Genomic DNA, 15062 nt, shown 5'->3' on the forward strand with positions numbered 1-15062 from the left:
CTTTTATAAATAAATCAATTTAAAGGAAAAATGGAGTATTGTCTTACACTCTTGCATATATGTCGAGTAATGAAATGACATAGTACAAACATTTACATTAATAACTCGATATTCTTTCCATATTGATCATATATCACCATATACATACTTTTCTCTGGATTATGTCATTATGCACATATATATACACACAGTTTCTGGATTAGCAGCATTAGGGTTAATTAAATATATAGTTGCAGTCGTCAAGCTTGTGAATCAATGGAGCCGGTAGCACATGCGGTATGTATACAATATTGGATCAAGAGCTTAAGATTATGAATATCTTAGTAAATCTGTTGCCGCCGAAATGTGATTTAATGCTTATTATCGATGCTGTTTAATTTGTAGGGTTGTATTTTGAAAGTGGACGTGCAATGCGATTCATGCAAGTTAAACGTCCTGGAAGTTCTGAGTTCCATAAATGGTGCGTAATCGGTAAAATTGCTTTAGTTTTGGATGAATTAATGTTAAAGAGCTTCTTTAAATCGAATTATTTGAAGAAATTGAATATTTAATTGTATGATTATGGGGTGTAGGTGTATATTCAGTTAGCATCGACGCTGAGGAAGGACTTGCTAGGGTTTCTGGGGAAGTGGATCCGAACAGACTCTTGACTGCTCTGGCAAGGTCCGGCAGACACGCAGAGGTGAAGATTGTGAATCTCAGGCATCCATTGTTGAATCGTGGCTATGGATCTTCGTCTAATTACGAAAATGGCTACGGCTATGGTGCCATCGAGGATCCGTATATGTACGCCGGCAGAAGAGGGTTGCCGGAGTATCCCATGGGCGGCGGCGGCGGCGCCTATGAGGCGCACCACCACGGCAATGTTAATTATCCGATAAGGGGATACGGTTGGCATGCGGCGGCCGCCGGTAATCCTTTTTACGACGTTTCTAGTTATCAGCGTTATGCGGCCCAAGCTCTATCGTCACCCTTTCGATATGGGTATAATGGGTATGTCATCATATGTGTCCTGCTACCCCTTTATTTTTATTTATTTTTTTATTTTTTGAAAATTATTTCTTTCCCCTCTTATATTTTCTCCCATGATGTGGTTTCTAATCATTGAATATTCATAAATATACTAACCAACTAATTATTCAACCAATTAAATGATGTGAAATCAGAAGGAAAAAAAAATGTAGCGAAAATAAATTGGAGGTGTATAACATTGTTCTATTTTTTACATAGTTAAAAAAATCACTAGATACTTGGACCGCTCAGATATGCCTAGCGCCTAAATGTCACGTTTGGGTATTTTCTATTTTATTTATTATATTTAAAAAATTTGTATAAAATTGTTAAATTTTTAAAATTTGATAATGAATTAATTTCACTTTTGGTCCCACGACTTTTGAGTTCTTATCACTTTTAGTGCACAACTTTAAATTTTTTCAATATTGGTGCCTAACTTTGTTATTTTTATCAGTTTTGGTCCTTCCAGCCAAATTGACGGTAAAATATTTCTGGATTTTATATTTTAGGGGCAAAATCATCATACCATGGAAAGATTGTCAATATTTAAACAAAAGAAAAATCATATTAAGAGGAAAAGAAGAGTTTGCCAATGGTCGAAACTATAAATCCCATAGATCTGTCTGGTTTCTGTCCGTCTTCCCCATTATTCTCATCGATCAAACCCCTATAGATATGATTTTACAGTGATTTTGTTTAGATATTGAAGATGTTTCCTTGGGATGACAATTTTACCCCTAAAAATATAAAATCCAGCAACATTTCGCTGTTAATTTGACCGAAAGGACCAAAATTGATAAAAATAACAAAGTTAGGCACCAAAATTAATAAATTTTAAAGTTGTGCACCAAAAATGATAAAACATCAAAAGTCGTGGGACCAAAAGTGAAATTAATTCTTTGATAATTATAAAACTATTTAATACTTTAATAGTTAATATTAAAATATTAAATATTAACTTAAAAAATTTATAGTTTAAACAATTTAGGTAATGTATAACATTCTTTTCAAAATCATGTAATGTATACCAAATATCTCCTTAACACCCTTTCTGTCTAGATATGTACCATTTTGTTTAATTAAAATACTATAAAGAAGGGTATGTATAATTATTAGAAAGAAACGTGTACAACTCTAGACATGATAGGGCATAGTAGGATAATTATTATTATTATTATTATTATTATTATTATTATTATTATTATTATTATTATTATTATTATTATTATTATTATTATTATTATTATTTGATGAATTCTCAAGGTAATATTACTGAATTTTTATGATTTGTAGGCATTACAACTATTGCTAAGACCTAAGAGGCTTCAGTGGTGATCGATCGCTTATCACGTCATAGCTATCCGCGGAATTTTTCAACATTTTATTTTATTTAAACAAATATTCGTCATTTTTCTTACCTTGTATTATATTAAAGTTTTAAACTGAAAATTATTTTTTTAAATACTATTGACTTGATGTCAATGCTCCTTTAGGATTCAAATATGTGACCTCATATTTGAAAGAGCTACAGTTATGCCTCTTGACTACATGATTTTTGGTAAATTGGAAATTATTTAAATATCAAGAAGTGATTTTAATGTGAAAATATGACATGATGACTCTTTTATAAAAATAGCATTGCATTTTATTTTCTCTTATACACATATATAACATAACATCACAATTGTTTTTAGTAAAAAACACCCATAATTGATTGATGGTTTACTTAAACCTAATGTATATATGGGACTATGGGAGAATTCAAGCTCCGGATTTAATGTGGAGGTAGTTGCCGTATTAATTAGTATCATGAAAGTCCAAAATTTTATTTTATTTTCTCTTTGAGAAAAATTTTATTCACTATTTGAAGATGTAACCGGATAAAATTTGCTTATGTAAATTCAATAAATGTATGGTTTCAATATATATATATATATATATATATATATATATATATATATATTTGAAATTGTGCCGCGTAGCTTGAATAAAAACGAAATTTAAAGTTCTACTTGATTTTAAATTAACTTAATTTAGCATGATTAATTTTTGTTATTTAACAATAATAAATAATGAAAAATAAATTAAGTACACGATAATTGATTATGCAGTTCAGAGCGCTTCTCCTACGTCTGCGGGGCAACCCACGTCTGCCCAATCCACTATAGATGTTCACCAAAAAGTTTTACAAGAGGTCAGTACATTAGGCTATTAGCCTCTACTACTACTACAACCTTCCTAACTTCCACTCAGGACTGGTACGTGCATGCCGTCACCAGAATTCCCACACAAATTAATTATAACAATTAGATTTAGAATGTAGCAATATATAAAACTTCAATTCTCCCAATTCAGCCTGTAAGAATTCGTGACTTTCCAGAGTAAGAAGTCTTCATTACAACAGACTTCCTCAAATAAAAAGCCATCCATTTAAATCAAATAAACCACAACCACTCATAATAAAAATATCCCTTCTAATTAGCTTCACCCATATAATAACTCTACTGACTTCCTCTTTCCAAATAATTAACTTCAACCACATAATTAATATGCTGACTTCCTCTTTTCAAATATACATCCAGATCATGAACCAGTAGATAAATAAGGTCTTTATGACAGAAACAGTCCAAGATCGAGCTGGTCTAAACTAATCATATTTATTTGATAAATAAATTAGTCAATATAAGGTTTTAATGTGTACTAATTTTGCGCGCACACACACACATATATTAGGAAGTGAAAGATGGGGTTAGATCTGAGCCGTTGATCACATCTAAATCAATGGCTCAAATCAATAAAAATTTAAAAAGAAAAAAAAAAACGGATCCTTCCAGAATTTTCAGAAAACGCACAGATCAACGACAATTACAAGGAAACCAATCCAAAATTGGTGCAACATGCTGAGATTGCTACAAGAAAATTTCCAAAATGTCCTGGAGGTTCGGACAAGGCTAACAAGACGCAATAGACTGTAGAAACAACAAAAAATAGTCCAAAAATTTCAGAATCTGTTACAGCGAAGCAAAATGAATTACAAATGGACATAGTAGCGTCTAAGAAGGAATTGGAAGTCCAAGTTTCGTTGAAATTAAAGAACCAAACTATAAAAAAAAAAAATAGCGCACCTTAAAAATGAAAACAACGCACCTTAAGAAGGACAACAACACACCTAAAATTTTAGGCCGATGCACCTTAAGTTTCAATAACTGATGCACCTTAAGCACACAGACCACACACCTTAAGAAGAAAAACCACGCACATAAAGTTTTAGACCGACGCACCTTAAATTTGACCTAAATACAAAAAGACCAAATTGCCACCGTATTTTTTTTTTTTAATATGTGCTCAATCTGGACGGTTAGATTTTGATTAGATGATATTAAACCTCATCTTTCACAGGAAGCTAATCACTGCACCTGATCATATATATATATATATATATATATATATATATATATATATATATATATATAAATTAGTTGTAATGACATTTTGTACATTCTATGTATTTACATTATTTTGAATACTATCAAATAACGTACATTCAACACACAAATAATATACTTTTAGTATATTCAAAATTCAAAATGTACCTTGTATTTATAAAAAGTATATTACTATGTATTTGAGTATTGAAAATACATTATTTTTTATACTATCAAGTATCAAATAATATACCTTCAGTATTTGGGAACCATAGACCTCTCTAACGCACAAAAAAAAGTACCTTTAGTTATACCTTATATTCATTTTTTTGTGTGTGTAAATCCACAAAGTGTTCCTGTCTTTCTCCGTTTGATCCCAAAGACACATGAATTGGCCCAAAAAAAATTATCACTTATGAAAATTAAACTCAAATTATCTTAACATCTTTCCCACAAATAAACTCCTTTACCATTTTAGCTATCCTTTGGATTATATACCTTATATTAATGATGACATTAAAATTTGAGGACTTAGTCGTAGAATAAGCGTGTTATAATAATGGAGTGGGATCCAGTGGAGCCAACTATCGTCCAGAGGGTTGGGGTTTTGTTTGTGTGGGACTGGGGGATGAGTGAGAACGGCCATAGTGTGATGTGAAATTAAAGCATTGGACCAATATGTCGTAGCCTTGAAGTTAACTAAGCATGGGACCAATATGCCGTCCGATTATACTCCATATTATATAAATAAAAATGAAAAGGGAAATGGGATAAAAAAAATAAAATCTTAATTTAATGAACACATTTTTTCGAGAAAAAAAAAACGAATTGTTTAACACAATATGTCGTAGCCTTGAAGTTAACTAATTTATAGTGTACGTAATAACTAATTACTCCGTATATGAATTGCTTTGTAAAATTATATTTTGTATTTTGATAAAGACACACGGGGAGAAAAATACTCTTTGTTATAATATTTTTTTTTTTGTGAAAATTTTCCATGCGGTATATTAATGAATAAACTGAATGATAGAGTCAGGAGGGACAGAGTCCCAATACATAGCTTGGTCCTGATCGAAAGCTAAAGAAGCTAAAGTATGAGCATGTAAATTTAAACTTCTCAAAATATAACTCAGCGAGCATCTCGTAAATAACGATATAGCAGTCCTACACTGGTCTACAATGATCCCAAGGTAGGAGTAGTTAGCCGTGTGGCTTGTACGCATCATATTTTGTAATTCCATGCAGTCCATCAACATGTCCACCTCCATGATGTCCCGATTCTTAAGCCAAGAGAGCGCCTCCTTACAGGCCAGTGCTTCGGCCATAATAGCCGAGAAAGCACCCCGCGAGCCGTCCATTCATTGCCGCAACAAACGATCCATGTTGTGAGACGAGAACTACACCATAGGATGCTTCTCCCGTATCCGGCCTGAAACCCGCGTCTACGTAGCAGCGAGGTACACCGCCAGTGGCTTGACTAATCACGGCAGTAAGTGTCCGTGCCGGCAGGCCGGGCTGCGCACGTCGGTATGCCTGCATGGCCGCCACCGCTCGATTCCATGTGTCCGTCGGTCTTGGGAGGGCGTGGTCCCATACCGCCTTGTTGCGGGTACTCCAAATAGCATATAATATCGCCACTGCTAGGCCACACTGTTCCTCTGTCAAGACATTAAAAATTCCCATAAGCCATGTCGGCAATGAATTAGTATGTATATTGGTAACCAGCAACCCCGACATACCCCACACTAATTTTGAATAGTCACACTCGAGTAACGCATGCATGATGTTCTCATGCGCCCCTTGGCACATTGGGCACAGCAGATCAATCTCAACTCGTCGCATTATTAGATTGTCCGTAGTAGGGAGGATACCACAGACTGCTCTCCACAAAAAGGTCTTCCATTTGGGTGGCACTTTCAATTTCCACATAGTAACCCATTTATCAAAATCACCTGGGTTATGCACATAATCCCCCTTAATCTGCCTATAGGCATTTTTAACTGAATATATTCCATTCATCTCCCCCTTCCAATACCAAGTGTCTTCATATTCGGGGCTAACAGGGATCATTAAAATACGTGTGACATCCTGAGGAATAAATAAATCAGTCAGAATATGTGGATCCCAGGTATTAGTTTGTTGGTCAATCAATCCTGCTACATGGGCATGTCGCAACTCCTGGGGCATTATTGTTTGGACCAACGGACTGGGATTATCTGGTAGCCAGGGATGCCCCCATATTAATGTTTTTTGTCCATTCCCTACACGCCTCCTTACCCCTGAACAAACCATTCCGTGCGCAGCCATTATACTTCTCTAGCAAAAACTTGGGCAATTTCCTATGGTAGCATCAACAAAAGATGTATTCGGGTAATACCTGGCTTTATATATTCTTGCCACCAAAGTGCCGGGGTTTGTGAGAAAACGACATGCCTGTTTTCCCAGCATTGCCAAATTAAAAGCTCGTAGGTCTTTAAATCCCAGACCCCCATACTTCTTAGGGATGCATAACTTATCCCAAGCCTTCCAATGTATTTTCCTCTCCGTTCCAGATCCCCACCAATACCTGTTCATGGTCCTCTCTATTGATGTGCAAACTGTCTCAGGTAACAAAAAAACACTCATTGAAAATGTTGGCATAGATTATGCCACACTTTTCAAAAGTACTTCCTTACCAGCCTGAGAAAGCAACTTTTTACTCCAGGAACCAATTCTCTGCCTGATTTTATCCTCCACATAAGAAAAACAGCTCTCTTATTTCTGCCTACAAAAGATGGGAGTCCCAAATATTTCCCAAAATTAGCCGCCTGACTTACCCCTAAAACTGCCGCCACCTCCCCCCTTATTTCCTCCTGGGTGTTTCTACTGAAACAAATATTTGACTTGTCATAATTCACTTTTTGGCCAGACAACCTCTCATATTGGTGTAAGCATTGTTTAATTACACCAGCTTCCTCTATATTAGCTTTGAAAAAAAGCAGGCTATCATCTGCAAAAAATAGATGGGACACCGCCGGTGTCCCTCTTGCCACCCTACAGCCATGGATTACCCCATCCAACTGCGCTTTCTGTAACAACATGGAGAGCCCCTCTGCACAAATAATAAACAAGTAGGGAGATAGAGGGTCCCCCTGCCTGAGACCTCGTGTAGGCACTATCTGTCCACCTGCCACCCCGTTTACCATAATCGTATACCTCACAGTTGTGACACAATGCATTATAAGGGTAACCCACCGCTGATCGAAACCCATAGCGCACATCATTCTCTGCAGAAAAGACCACTCCATCCTGTCATAAGCCTTTGACATGTCAAGCTTTAAAGCACTCCATCCTACCTGCCCACATTGCTTTCTATTTAAATAATGCCCCACTTCTGCTGCAACAAGAATATTATCTGTGATCAGGCGGCCAGGGATAAACGCACTTTGAGACTCCGAGATCAAGTTTCCCATAAGTGGCTTCATCCTATTCGTTATCATCTTCGCCATTACCCTATAAATAACATTGCTGAGAGCAATCGGTCTCATATCAGCCACCCTCTCCGGCATCGCCTTCTTTGGGATTAAAACAATGTTTGTATCATTTATACCTTCCGGAAGATTGCCTGTATTCAAACATGATATTATAAAATCAGACACATCCCCCCCTACTACATCCCAGAAGTGCTGGTAGAAGCCTGGATTCATTCCATCCGGGCCAGGCGCTTTGTCAGGATACATAGAATATACTGCCTCTTTCACATCCTCCGGTACAAACGGGCGCAACAAAGATTCATTCTAAGCATGCGTTACTCGCGGGACAAAATTATCAATCATAGCATCATCAAAAACAGTACTCTCAGTTGTAAAAATTTGTTGAAAATATTCAAGGATAACAGAGCACATATCATTCCCCTCGACCCACACACCATCATTATTCATAATTCTATTCACAGTATTCTTTTTCTTACGAGCAGAAGCATACCTGTGATAGAATCTCGTATTCGCATCTGCATTGCGAAGCCAGTGCTGCTTGGCCCGCTGTCTCCAGAACACATCCTCCTGCGCCTCCAGCTGGGTTAAGAGAACATCAACTTGGTGAAACTCAGCCGATGCGGCCGGGTCTCTCCTGTTCCTGAGCAGTTACAGTCTCTTTTTCAACTGCCCAATACGCTCTCCAAACTTATGAAATTTCTCTCCACCCCACCTCATCAACCTCTCCCCACACCGCTGCTGACAATTCAGCAACCCCTCAACCCTCCCTCCCTGCCACGCCGTAGTCACCACCTCTCTACACCCCTCATCCTGGAGCCATGCCATCTCAAATCTAAATCGTCTTGCAAATCTCCCCCCTCAGATGCGTGGCGCATCTATACTAAGGAAAAGTGCTGAGTGATCTGAAGGTCGGGCTATGATGTTTTCCACATCCACGTGATTATTTAGTCCACACCAGTCCGCTGTGGCTAAAACTTTGTCCAGTCTCTCTTCAATCCAATTTTCCGTCCCTCTACTCTTCTCCCAGGTAAACTGATGGCCTCGCATAGGCAACTGTATCAAGCCACAAACATCTAGGGCCTCCCCAAAGCCTCGTAAGAGGTGATTTGGGTAAGGATTCCCTCCTCTCTTCTCATACTGAAACAGAAGATTATTAAAATCCCCTATGAGTACCCAGGGTAAAACAGATTTAGGTTTCAATCTCTCCAGCAAACTCCAGGACTCCGACCTCCTACTACGATCCGATTGCCCATAGAAACAAGTCATCCGCCACTGATTCCCGTTCTGAGCCCTTACCTCCACATCCACAAAATGTTTAGAATATCCCAACAACGATGCTGAGTTATTCTTCCTCCAAAGTAATGCCATACCACCACTCCTCCCGTCATTGTCTACATAGAACAAACCCTCATAACCGATCGTGACACGGAGCCTTTCTGCATGTATCCGTGCCACCATAGTCTCCATCAAAAATACAAATTCAGGCTTCTTCCGGGACACAATGTCCACTATCTGTCGAACTGTTCGTGGATTGCCCAAGCCACGACAGTTCCAGCTCAGCGTACTCATGAAGACGGGAGGGGCTGAGATACAGCTCCCGCCATACACAAGTTTTTTGAAACATCGTTCATTGTCACATCCTCACCCTCCCTCCCCTCACACCCCTGTTGTCCCTCCCTGCGGCGTTTCCCGGTTGCCACCACCTCCCCTCCATCCGACACCCCAATTCCCGAAACCCCCTCCTCACCCTCACCTTCCGCCAACGTTCCCCGAACACCCTCCCCACCCGCCGGCCGATTCTCCGGCATCGGTAACGGTCTCCCCCCTACTGGAATAAGCCAGCTCCCACCCACCCCTCTCGCAGCACCCCTTCCACCCCCCGCCCTCAACTCCACTCCATACCGAAACTCACTCTCCGGAACCCGACTTTCCCTTGCTTTCAAACAAAAGGTGTGAACATGCCCCATTAGCCCACAGAAGAAACAGAACTTGTGAAGTCGTTCATACTTAAAGGACACCCAAGACGTAGTCCTATCCCTCTTAACCAGCTTCATACCCCTCCTCAATGGCTTGCCAACCGCAATTGAGACCCGAATGCGATAAAAAGTTAACCAGGGAGCCTCAACAAACCTATCATCATGTTTCACGAAAGTACCAATGAACTTACCGGCCTGCTCAAGAACACTTTGCGATGTGTAGCCCATTGGTAATCCATGCAGCTGAACCCACATGTCTACCGTATCCAGAGGGACATCACACGGATTCATCCCCCCTGAACCTCACGGCAAACCAGCGTATTGTTTTCAAAAGCCCATGGTCCCCCTTCCAAGACATACGCAACATCCGTGTCGTGAAAGAACACAAACAAAAATAGCCCCGGTTGGACTTCCGTTATCTGAACCCCTCTTACCGGTTGCCACACAGAAGCCATTACATTCCTCATATACTCAAGCTTGACAACTTTCGCCGTCAAGAAACGGCCTACAACCGCCCAGAAATGGCCTACAACCGCCCATGACGCCTCACCATCTACCGCAACCTCGCCCACCCCGTCACCCTCCGGGACGAACTCGTCCCCATCCTCCTCTAACGCCATATCAGCCCATCTTGCCGTGAGTCTCTCCACCATCCCAGCTGACTGCCCTGCTGCTACCTGCTCGTCATTCCGTTCGTCCATCGATGTTGAAACGCCGGCGATCGCCGGGAGAGATGAGCCGAACTGCTTCGAAAAACCCTAGAAACCCTAGAGATTGAGAGAAAACCCTAGGAACCCTAGAGAGAGATATTTTTTTCCTCTTTGTTATAATATAATTATATTCAAACCTTTAAAATTTGACAATTTAATATCAAACTTTTACATTTTGTATAATTTTTTCAATTTATGTATAGTTGCAAACTAGCATTACATTAATTGAAAAAACAAAAACAAAAAACAACAACAACAAAATTGCACTAATTTGTAATTCTACATAAATTAAAAAAATTAGTACAATAATATTAAATCATATGATGATGTGGATGTTTTGTTGCTAAATAATGGAGGGTTGGATAGTATAATTTTATTAAAAATATTTGGTATTAAATTGTCAAAATTTCAAGATTTAAATATAATTCCAAAAAAAAAAAATGTAAAGGTTTGGACCTTTTTTTTTTTTTTTTTTTTTTTTTTTTTACTTATAAGCTTAGGGAGATAGTAAAATTTATAAAATAGAATATACATTAAAAATCAATTGTAAAAAATTTTAATTTAATTATTTTTAGTATCTCAAAAGAATATTTATTGTTTTTTTGTATTCGAAATTGTTAGAACATGTCAATGTCCAGTGTCCACTCTCACAGTCTCACATTATTAAGGAGTGCAAGAATTGTCGGAATCAACTTTTGTCTTCTTTCTCTTTTTTGTAATTTTTTTTTTTTTTTTACTATTCGAGTTGTATAAATTAAGATTTCTATTTATAAGATTTGAGTTTGATATTTTTGTAACAATTTTTTTTTTCATAAAATTTAATTTCAAAACTTTATTCGAATGAAATTAAACTTTCTTCACTTGAACCATAAGAATTAATTTGTGAATTTGAAAATATCTTTCAAACTTAGTATTTCTTTCATCACTTCCTTGTCATATGCATTTTTGTATTATTATTACATGTCGTACATTATATCACATTATTATTACCTCATCTGGCTCCACATACACTATATTTAGGATGTCAATCGTAGCTCAAAATTGATGAGTTGGTCTGATAAAATAAATAAATTGTAGAGTTAAAGAAAAAAAAATAGCCTACTAAGAAATTGAGCTAATCGAATTGTCAGTTTGGCCCTATTAGCCCGACCAACAAAATAAAAAGAACTTGACCACTAAAATCTTCATTCAATCATTCTTCAACTTAAAATTTAGCACTTCAACAAGTAATTCCAATTAGCATCCATTAAATGTTTAATTATTTAATTAGATTTATTTGAATATGGTTTCAATATTTAGCTTTAAGTGTTTACTTAATTAGCTTTTAATTTGATTTAATTGTTTCATAAACTAATAATTTATTTTATATACTTAATTTCTATGTTTAATCATTGAATTGCTACAAATGGCATTTAATTCTTTTATTTGACAACTAAAGGTGTCTTTGACTCGAACATGAGAATCAGAATTGGAATGGGAATCAAATACTTAGTCATGGTATGAATTTTGATGAAAGTATTTTACATATTTGGCAGTATGGTGGAATTAGAATAATTATGAATATTGATGTTTGATTATGTATGACCCTATAATAAGAATAAAGGTTTAAAAAATACAAAAAACAAAACAAAAAACAAAACAAAAAACAAAACAAAAAACAAAAAATCAAGCCAATTGATTATAATATGATAACATCTCAAGCACCAATATGTACAAAAAAAAAAATCAAAACAAAAATCTAAAAACACTAATCCACACTTAAAATCATATTACGAACAAGATGTAATGATATCTTTTTTTAATTAGAGAATGTGATTTTGAATGAAGGGATAATCAAATCTCATAGTTATATTTTAAAAAGTTGTTAACCAAAAACCATAAACCAAACACACCCTAAATATTTAGCACAAGTTTGTCATTTTAAACCCTAGTATTGATTGTGGATTTGGGGTATGTGAATTTTGAACTTATGGTATTTGTGTTTGTGGGTTTATGGAGATTTGGATGTTAGAAACTTGAAATCCGTTCGATAAACTTAATAACTCGAAGTTTTAGAGTTAGGGTTAACAATTTAAAACAAGACAAAAAAAATGATAAATTTGACATTTCAATAAAACTAATCTGAAACTAAACCACCAAGGCTATGTGATCTAATGGTATCCGGGTTGGACTTCCATTTGAAAGGTTATGAGTTTAAACTTCAGTAGAGGCGTTATTGATTCTTTGTGTTTTAGGTGCCAGTAGCATTTTTTTTTCAAAAAAAAAAACCTCCGATTGACATCCCTAATAATTAGGTAATTATTGGTGTCAATTATTCTTTCATTATTGCATCATTTCGACATCACATTTTTGGAATATTAACAAGAATTTTATGTAAAAGGAAAAAAAAAATAATAATCAAATATCGTTGACGGACTAACGGTCAATGAACGTTAGACTTTTCCACAAGTGTAGTACGTACTTTCACCGCAACGCCACTTTCTTCCTTCATTCGTCTCTTGTGTGTACTACACAAACATTTATTCATTACCAAACAAACTTCAATTCTTTTTCATAAAAACAAAAAAATTAGAATCTTTCCATAAAATGGTGAAAAATCTCTAATAATGCCTCGGTTTCTTCTCTTCGTCGCCTTCCTCCTCTTCCTCGTCGTCTCCGCCGCCGCCCATGGTGGCCACGACGACGATGATGCCGACGCCGGCGAATCCGAGAAGCCTGACCTGAGATCTCGGCCGTTGATTTTGGTCAAGATATGGTGCCTGATTATTGTCTTCGTGGGGACTTTTGCCGGGGGAATTTCCCCCTACTTCCTCAAGTGGAACGAGGGGTTCTTGGTGCTGGGAACGCAGTTCGCCGGCGGCGTGTTTCTGGGGACCGCTCTGATGCATTTCTTGAGCGACGCTAATGAGACTTTTGGGGACCTGAGTGATAAAGAATACCCATTTGCTTTCATGCTCGCCAGTGCTGGATATCTTCTCACCATGTTCGCCGATTGTGTGATTTCCTATGTTTATAGCAAGCAAACAACTGTATCTGCTAAACCCACCGCCGATCTTGAGCTCCAAGGTTCAATTTTCTCTCTTTCTATCAAATTACCACTACTTATCTTCTCTATTTGAAGTGTCAATTTACCCATTTATTGTAACTTGTAGGAAACACCGAGGGTAGAAATTTCAATGGAATTGGGACCACCCATCCACAATCACAGTTGCAGGTGATGGATGTTCACAGATGAACTTTTCTTTTCTTTTTATTTATTATTTATTTTTTTTTTTTAATAGATACATTAAAGGTTTGTTTGGTTCTAACATGGAAATCGGAATTAAACCGGGTGAAATTAGAATGATTATCATGTTTGATATGTATGATCTTATAATCGAAATATAAGTTTTAAAACTAAAAATAAAAAAATAAAAAAACATATCCTACAAGCGGAATACAGGTTTTAAAAAACAAAAAAATAAATAAAATAAAAAATCAAAACAATTGATATTAAGAGTGAAGATGAAATGAGTAGGTAATACAGTGAGAAAAGATAAGTGAGGAAAGATAAAGCTAAATTAATAGAATGATATCTGATTTAAATTAGTAATATAAGTTAAATTAATAGAATGATATTTGATTTAAATTAGGTAGTGAATTTTATAATTATAAAAGTAATCAAATCCTATATTTATGTTAAGTAAATAATGTCTATAACTTCCCTTATCATTCTTTAATTTCAGCTTCCGATAGATTCTTTATTTTCACCTTACGTTAGACTAATCCTAAGCTCCATGAATGTTTTAGCAGGGCTGTGATGGCACGGAAAGCCATTTCTTGCACGCAAGTTCACTGGGGGACAGTTTGCTTCTGATATTCGCGCTGTGTTTCCATTCAGTTTTCGAAGGGATCGCCATTGGAGTAGCAGACACCAAAGCGGATGCATGGAAGGCGCTTTGGACAGTCTGCTTGCACAAAATATTTGCAGCTATAGCAATGGGGATAGCACTGCTCAGAATGATCCCAAATCGCCCGCTCTTGTCCTGCATAGCTTACTCGTTCGCATTCGCCATCTCCAGCCCGGTGGGCGTCGCCATTGGGATCATAATCGACGCCACAACTCAAGGAAAAGTGGCGGACTGGATTTACGCCATCTCCATGGGCATTGCCTGTGGAGTTTTCATATATGTTTCCATCAACCATCTGCTCTCCAAGGGTTACAAACCTCAGAAGACAGTCGCGGTCGATAAGCCTCATTTCAAGTTCTTGGCTGTTCTCCTGGGCATTGGAGTTATTGCGGTTGTCATGATCTGGGACACCTGAGCTTTACCACAACCTGCTTATATTTTGCTGTGTAATAAAGTTTCTTCCACTCTTCATTCTTGTAAAATCAGCTTAATATAGAGAGCATAGAAAGACAGTGATTGGTATATTTAATCCATGTGAACTTTTGTCCCTGATCTTATCAAGAACAGAATA

The 15062-nt window shown here is 37.0% G+C and overlaps 4 protein-coding genes across 4 annotated transcripts; 2 read left to right on the forward strand and 2 right to left on the reverse strand.

Annotated features, from left to right (window-relative positions):
* Positions 1-223: 223 nt before the first annotated feature.
* Positions 224-2443, forward strand: LOC109187606 (heavy metal-associated isoprenylated plant protein 34-like). The gene is made up of 4 exons (XM_019337841.1): positions 224-276; positions 385-460; positions 573-984; positions 2308-2443. Exons 1-4 carry the CDS (start codon positions 256-258, stop codon positions 2324-2326), a joined length of 528 nt encoding a protein of 175 aa, XP_019193386.1. The 5' UTR covers positions 224-255; the 3' UTR covers positions 2327-2443.
* Positions 2444-5744: 3301 nt separating this feature from the next.
* On the reverse strand, positions 5745-6749 carry LOC109187356. The gene has a single exon (XM_019337544.1). It carries the CDS (start codon positions 6747-6749, stop codon positions 5745-5747), a length of 1005 nt encoding a protein of 334 aa, XP_019193089.1.
* Positions 6750-9480: 2731 nt separating this feature from the next.
* Positions 9481-10146, reverse strand: LOC109187357. The gene has a single exon (XM_019337545.1). The coding sequence runs from the start codon at positions 10144-10146 to the stop codon at positions 9481-9483; it is 666 nt and encodes a 221-aa protein (XP_019193090.1).
* Positions 10147-13099: 2953 nt separating this feature from the next.
* On the forward strand, positions 13100-15044 carry LOC109188217 (zinc transporter 11-like). Its single transcript, XM_019338796.1, has 3 exons — positions 13100-13667; positions 13754-13815; positions 14394-15044. Exons 1-3 carry the CDS (start codon positions 13208-13210, stop codon positions 14904-14906), a joined length of 1035 nt encoding a protein of 344 aa, XP_019194341.1. The 5' UTR covers positions 13100-13207; the 3' UTR covers positions 14907-15044.
* The last annotated feature ends 18 nt before the right edge of the window (positions 15045-15062 follow it).

This window comes from Ipomoea nil, unplaced genomic scaffold (assembly GCF_001879475.1).
Source record: "Ipomoea nil cultivar Tokyo-kokei standard unplaced genomic scaffold, Asagao_1.1 scaffold1421, whole genome shotgun sequence".
Lineage (NCBI taxonomy): Eukaryota > Viridiplantae > Streptophyta > Magnoliopsida > Solanales > Convolvulaceae > Ipomoea > Ipomoea nil.

What these genes read in the sequence shown, in the direction of transcription:
- LOC109187356 (XM_019337544.1), bottom strand. Translation starts at nt 6,749, where the DNA reads ATGGCTGCGCACGGAATGGTTTGTTCAGGGGTAAGGAGGCGTGTAGGG.
- LOC109187606 (XM_019337841.1), top strand. Translation starts at nt 256, where the DNA reads ATGGAGCCGGTAGCACATGCG. An exon ending in TGGAGCCGGTAGCACATGCG is followed by an intron (nt 277 to 384) that starts GTATGTATACAA and finishes TTTAATTTGTAG; the next exon opens with GGTTGTATTTTGAAAGTGGA. An exon ending in AGTTCTGAGTTCCATAAATG is followed by an intron (nt 461 to 572) that starts GTGCGTAATCGG and finishes TATGGGGTGTAG; the next exon opens with GTGTATATTCAGTTAGCATC.
- LOC109188217 (XM_019338796.1), top strand. Translation starts at nt 13,208, where the DNA reads ATGCCTCGGTTTCTTCTCTTCGTCGCCTTCCTCCTCTTCCTCGTCGTC. An exon ending in CGCCGATCTTGAGCTCCAAG is followed by an intron (nt 13,668 to 13,753) that starts GTTCAATTTTCT and finishes TGTAACTTGTAG; the next exon opens with GAAACACCGAGGGTAGAAAT. An exon ending in ATCCACAATCACAGTTGCAG is followed by an intron (nt 13,816 to 14,393) that starts GTGATGGATGTT and finishes ATGTTTTAGCAG; the next exon opens with GGCTGTGATGGCACGGAAAG.
- LOC109187357 (XM_019337545.1), bottom strand. Translation starts at nt 10,146, where the DNA reads ATGTGGGTTCAGCTGCATGGATTACCAATGGGCTACACATCGCAAAGT.